This window comes from Apaloderma vittatum, unplaced genomic scaffold (assembly GCF_000703405.1).
Source record: "Apaloderma vittatum isolate BGI_N311 unplaced genomic scaffold, ASM70340v1 scaffold23068, whole genome shotgun sequence".
In the NCBI taxonomy this organism is placed as follows: Eukaryota; Metazoa; Chordata; class Aves; order Trogoniformes; family Trogonidae; genus Apaloderma; species Apaloderma vittatum.
Genome location: NW_009731565.1, coordinates 20,498 through 25,901, shown reverse-complemented (window position 1 = coordinate 25,901; position 5,404 = coordinate 20,498). Strand labels below are relative to the sequence as shown.

Sequence of the window (5,404 nt, the reverse complement as noted above, 5' to 3'; positions counted from 1 at the left end):
CACCGTGGCCATCAGCAACTGCGACGGATTGGTAAGCCGGGCGCTGCGTCCCTCTTTCGGGGTGGTTTTTTCTCTGAAGACATGCATCGCCTTGTCCCGAAACGGCAGTTTTGTGGGAGTCTCTGCGGTACGTTGCCCTTTACCAGCTGGCTGAGGTGGCTTCGTTTGCCCCAGGTGAATTGTGGCATCAGCTCCGTCTTACTGCTGCGTGCGTGGCGATATTTATTTTCGAATGAGGTTGAAAAACCCGCCTGTCCTGTGCCTGAGCTGCCTCCTGCCCGGAGGTGGACCCTGTCCGGTGCCACCGGTGATGCCGCCACCTCCTCCTTCACTGATCTTTGCCCTTGGAGCTGCTTCAGGAATACTTTTTCTATTTGTTTCCCACCCCTTAAACGAGGCTGGGGGAGCTTGAGCATCTCCTGGAATCACTGTTGTAAGCATCATTTTGGGGAAGGACCTCTTTCTTTATTCTTTATTTTTATTTTTACTTTTTTTGTCTTTCTGAGTGCCGGCTGAGCACAGCTGAGCCATAGCTTTTTAATTGCTCTAAATGGCTCTGTTACCTCCTTAGCCCTGGCGTCTGCTCTGCCTGTGGGTTTCCTACCCTTGATACGCTTGAGGAATCACTTTTTTTTTTTATACCTTTGGCCCATTGCCCTTGAAACTTCCTTTGAGCCAATTTAATTCTTGTTTTAGGTGCCAGCGGTTGCTGTTTTCCTCTGGTGCCACTTACTCCTGCGTTGGAGTAAACGTCTTATTCTGCTTATTTTTTTTATTTTTTTTTTTAGATTTCTTTTTTGGCTGACTTATTCTGGGAGTTCCTTATGCCAATTTTGGCTGCTAGCACAAACAATTTGGCATTCCTTTCTTTTTATATGGCGCCTGGTGTTACTCTACAGGCAGAAATGATAGAGCAGCACAGCTAGAAATGTGTATTTCGCCTACATATAGTGGTTTGCTGGGGTGTTTTTTTTCCCCAGCAATTTTAGTACATAATCCACACCTTTTGAAGCAACTTTTTCAGAACTGGCAGAGGCTGGGAATGGGCAGAAATTTCTCCAGGGCTGGCAAATTTGGGTGGGCTTGAAAGCTTTAAAGGTATTTCCTATAGCTTCAGGAAGCAACTGGTAGTGCTGCGTCTGGAATGAAAACCTTTTTTTTTCCGTGTTTTTTTTTTGTGTGTGTTTGTTTTAAGCAGGCAGGTCGCATTGCAGATATAATTCCCGTTAGCATCATGAGTGAAGGGATGCTGGAAGCCAAGTCTTGCTGCTACTGGGAAGCAGCGAGATGCTTTTAATGGATTTCTTTCCCCCAGAGCCCACTTTGCTGTTAGGATCCATCTCAAGCAGGCTTGAATTTTTCCAGGCTTTTCTAAGCTTAAGACCCAAGTTTTTCCACCTCATCCCTTTAGATGCCTTCTATGGGTGTTGCTGATGCACTGTCTTGCAGGTGTTTTATTTCGGCATGTAGAGCTTCAGCAGTGCTAGAGGAGAGAAAAAAGAAAAATTGTGGTTTTTTTTGCTTTCCTTTCCTTCCTGCAATGTAATTACTGCTCCATGGCCAACAAATAAATGCCATGGCCTCAAGGATTTTGTGGTACGGCCAGCATAGCAGTTCGTTTCTCACTTCCACGGGTTTTCTGGCTGACGTAGGTTGCTGCTGCTTAATTTAGCCTGACAGCTTCTATATCCCCTTTGGAGGAGCCGTGACACGCCCCCCCCCAAAAAAGCAGTTAGAAGAAATCAGTGGGGCAAAAGGAGCAGGGAACAGAACCAACATGCGGCGAGAGGTTCAGGTGGGATGGGAGGGCAGTGTCGGTGATCACGCTCTCCCGCCGGCATGACCCAGCGGAGAAGCCGCAGAGCGTCTGGCAGCGATGTACGAGGTGGGGAACATTGTTTAGGTTGGGACCGACTTAACATAGGGAGCACCGGGGGTCGTCAGTACCTTTGTTTGCCCTGGGATTGCCATGGGCTTTTGCTGGAAATTAATCTCGGGCTTCCAAAGGGGCTTTGTGTGCGTGGGAGGCACAAGGCCGCTCGTTTCTGGTCAGAGGAAGCGGCCCTGGGCTGCTGCGGATGGAGGTTGTGTACACAAAGGGATCATGCTGTGTATAAACGGAGGCTGAGATTATAAATAATGAGAGGAAGAAACACCGACAAAATCAGCTCTTGAAAAAGAGAGTACGCATTAAGTTTTTCCTAGATCCATATTTAGCCATGGAAGTGAGCTGATTTTTTTTTTTTTTTCTTCCTGGCAGATGCCAAACGCGTGGCACCTTCCACATCCATGCGTGAAAATGCGCCCTTTTATCTTTCTCTTTTTAGTTTTTATTTTTCACAAGGATGTCTCGTACGACGTTGTCGCCCCTAACATAATTTCAGAGCTGATCCAAGCCACCAAATTCCTGACTGGTAAAGTTGGCAGAAACCTCTCCCATTGACCTTACTTCCCTCATGCGTGGCTGGACGAGGGTGAAGAATTACCATCCCTATAACATTCTATGTTTCTGTAATTCTATGATTTGCTTCCTGCGGCTGACTTTTTTATCCCCCCCGGGGTTTATTTGCACCGAATGCCGGTGCGTTGCAAACCACGGAGCCAGCGTTTGTCCATCCCTGGCTTTGCTTGGGGTGGGTGGCAGCTGACGAACGGAGTGCGGGAGCCCTCAGGAATGGTAATTAATAAGGAATGGAGTGGGAAACGGTCCCTGTAATGATGCCCCCGTGCCAAAACCCACGAAGAGGTACCAAAATAGCGACGGAGCGCCTCTGAGCCATGTTCTGTAGCCCTCACCAGGCAGTGGAAAGGTGGCCAGCGGTGGTGCCCGGCTTTTCGGGACGTTTCATCCAAATTAAGTGTGAGTCGTGTAGGAAAAATACATACTGTGCACACAGCTGGATTTCCCTCTCCTCAGCGCTGTTTGCGTCGCTGGCCGAGCGGAGCGGCTTTTATGAATTTTTCCACATTTCGGCTGAATTTCCTGAATTCCTGGGGGAGTTGCACCTTTTTACCCAGCGGCGATGGAGGAACCTGGTTTGAGAATTGCCATCGTGGAGAGCTGCGGACAGCCTCCTGCGTTAGAAGTATTGGCAGTGATAGCCCCACCTTGCCAGATTCCGTTTGCTTTATTTTATTTGCTTGTTTATTTAGATGGTTATTAAACCATATAAAAGTAGGGGAGGTGGGGTTGGGAAAGCGCCGGGCTGATCAGTCACTGAGGATGGGATCGATCTCTTGGCGAGCGCCCAAGGAAAGCTTTAATGGGGCTTTTCGGGTGACGTCTAACCCCTCTTGCTGCCTCACTGCAGTCATACGCTTCCCAAAATGCTGAAATACAACCTGACCTGCTCTTTTTTAAGGCCAGGCAGGTTCACACGCACCTTCTGCACTGGCATTGGGTTTAGGGCTTTTGTTTTTTTTTTATTGTTTTTTTTTTTAATTTTATTTTTGGCAAACTGCTGCGGTTTCTGCTCTGGTCCTCGTCAGTTGTCACTGGAGTCAGCAAGCGTGTTGCACCCTGCCTTTGGGAGAAATCACGAGCGACAAAGTCTGAGCTGCTTTATTTCTTGAGCCATATATAATTAGTCGTGAGCTGTAGAGGCAGCTCGGGACCAGACTCTTTCATATCTTAATCCAGCCTTGCCCGGGCGCGCGCCTGACTCAGCAAGTCACGGCTTTTCTCCGTAAACCCATAAAGCTGGCTTTGGGGGGCCTCGGCCCTGGGTGAAATGCCCAGTGCAGGGCTTCGAGGGGTAGGGGTGTCCCATCAGACCTTCTCCCGGGGAAGGGGGCTGCCGCTTCTGCCCTTGGGGTAGGGTTGCTGGCAAGGGTAGCGTGCTGGGCACTTTCGGGTAGCAGGAGTGCTGCTCCAAGCCCAGAGTTGTAGCGATGTGCAAAGCTGGAAGCATGTTGGTCGGTGGGAAGTCATCGTACAATTGTTGGGGTTGGAAAAGACCTTTAAGATTCAGCCCGACCGTTACCCCAGCACTGCAGTGTAAATAGGGGGCTGGTTAGCTCAGTCAGTTGAGCGTGGCGCTAACACGCCAAGGTCGCGGGTTCGATTCCTGCTCGGTCCCCATGTGTTGCCTGGTCTAGTCGAGAGGTGGCGTCCCTGGCGACTGGGAGGCTGGATTAAAATGATCTCTAAGGTCCCTTCCAGCCTGGGCCATTCTGTGTTTAGGAATGACAACTTCTTTAGGTGCCAGTTAGCTCAGTGGTTTGATTCCCGCTTGGTCCCCATGTGTTGCCTGGTCTAGTCGAGAGGTGGTGTCCCTGCCCATGACAGGGAGGTTGGACTAGATGACTCTAAGGTCCCTTCCAGCCTAGGCCAGTCTAGGATTCTATGAAAATCCATGCGCGGTGGTGATGCGTGTGGCGACTCTGCTCTCCTGGCTCCTCGTTTTTACGTCAAGCGGTGGATGCCCAACATCTCCTATCATTTAATAAAGAGGTTTGGACCTGCCCCATTGTCATAGACTTGCCCAACCATCACCTGACCTGACCCGTGGGTTGACCTCCTTGGCTTGATCCCTGCCTCATCGCCACCACCTTGCCTGGTGTTCCACACTTGTGGTTGAAACTTTGTCTCCTTGGCTCGAGGGTGGAGGGACAAGCTGTGGCTGGAGAGGTCCTGCCTCAGTGACCTGAACATCTCCTATGGGAAGGACCTAAGATATGGGTGTCAGGCAAGTTGATCCTAGCCCAAACTGCCTGTACTTAGATTCCTTGGGAAGGTGGTGAAACAAAACCAGCCAAAAAAACTGCTTTCCAGAGGAGTTAAGCAGCTAATAAAACCCAAGTGGAGCAGGAAATTTGATGAAGTCTGCCAGAGCCAGGTTGGCTGATGCCGTGATGAACACGATGAAGGGGATCCAACGACCCCAGGCAAGCTTGGAAGAACCCCAACTTTACCTGGCTGTTTACAGAGCCCAGCTCACATCTTCTGTGCAAAATATACCTATATATAATTCTTATTTTATTTTCTTTGATGAAAACAGTTCCAATTGCCTGGCCCTGATGAGGGCTCCACTAGGTAGGTATGTGCTGTCAAAAGGACTTTGTGACGTTTGCCCTCTCGTTTGTCTTTTTCCATGTTTGGGAGGTAGAGTCGCAGCGCTTTCCAGCTTCTCCTCTGAAGGGATTCCCCTGCCTTAATTCCTGGGCCAGAGGCGACCGGTTTCTTTTTGCCTTCTTCTATGATTCCAGCTCGTAGCGTGGACGAAAGGGCTGATTTCCCTGGCTCGGTGGGGATGAGGATGGTGCAGAGAGGCGAGGCATGAACTCATGCGGCCCGTATGCCCCGATGCACAGGGTTAGGCAGAAAAACTTGTCAGTGATGAGAAGGAGCGGAGTTTCCTGGCCGTAGAAAGACATAACTTGAGTTGTGGCCAGGGCTTCTTTT

At 49.8% G+C, this 5,404-nt stretch overlaps 1 protein-coding gene across 1 annotated transcript in view; it reads left to right on the top strand.

The window, feature by feature from the left end:
* Window positions 1-4: 4 nt before the first annotated feature.
* The window catches only part of ADAMTS14 (ADAM metallopeptidase with thrombospondin type 1 motif, 14), a gene marked incomplete at both ends in the record, with an annotated part of 25,278 nt that continues 19,878 nt past the window's right edge, over window positions 5-5,404 (top strand). Inside the window, one exon of the mRNA XM_009875239.1 lies at window positions 5-31. Within this exon, the coding sequence (XP_009873541.1) occupies window positions 5-31 (27 nt within the window). The remainder of the gene's footprint in view (window positions 32-5,404) is intronic.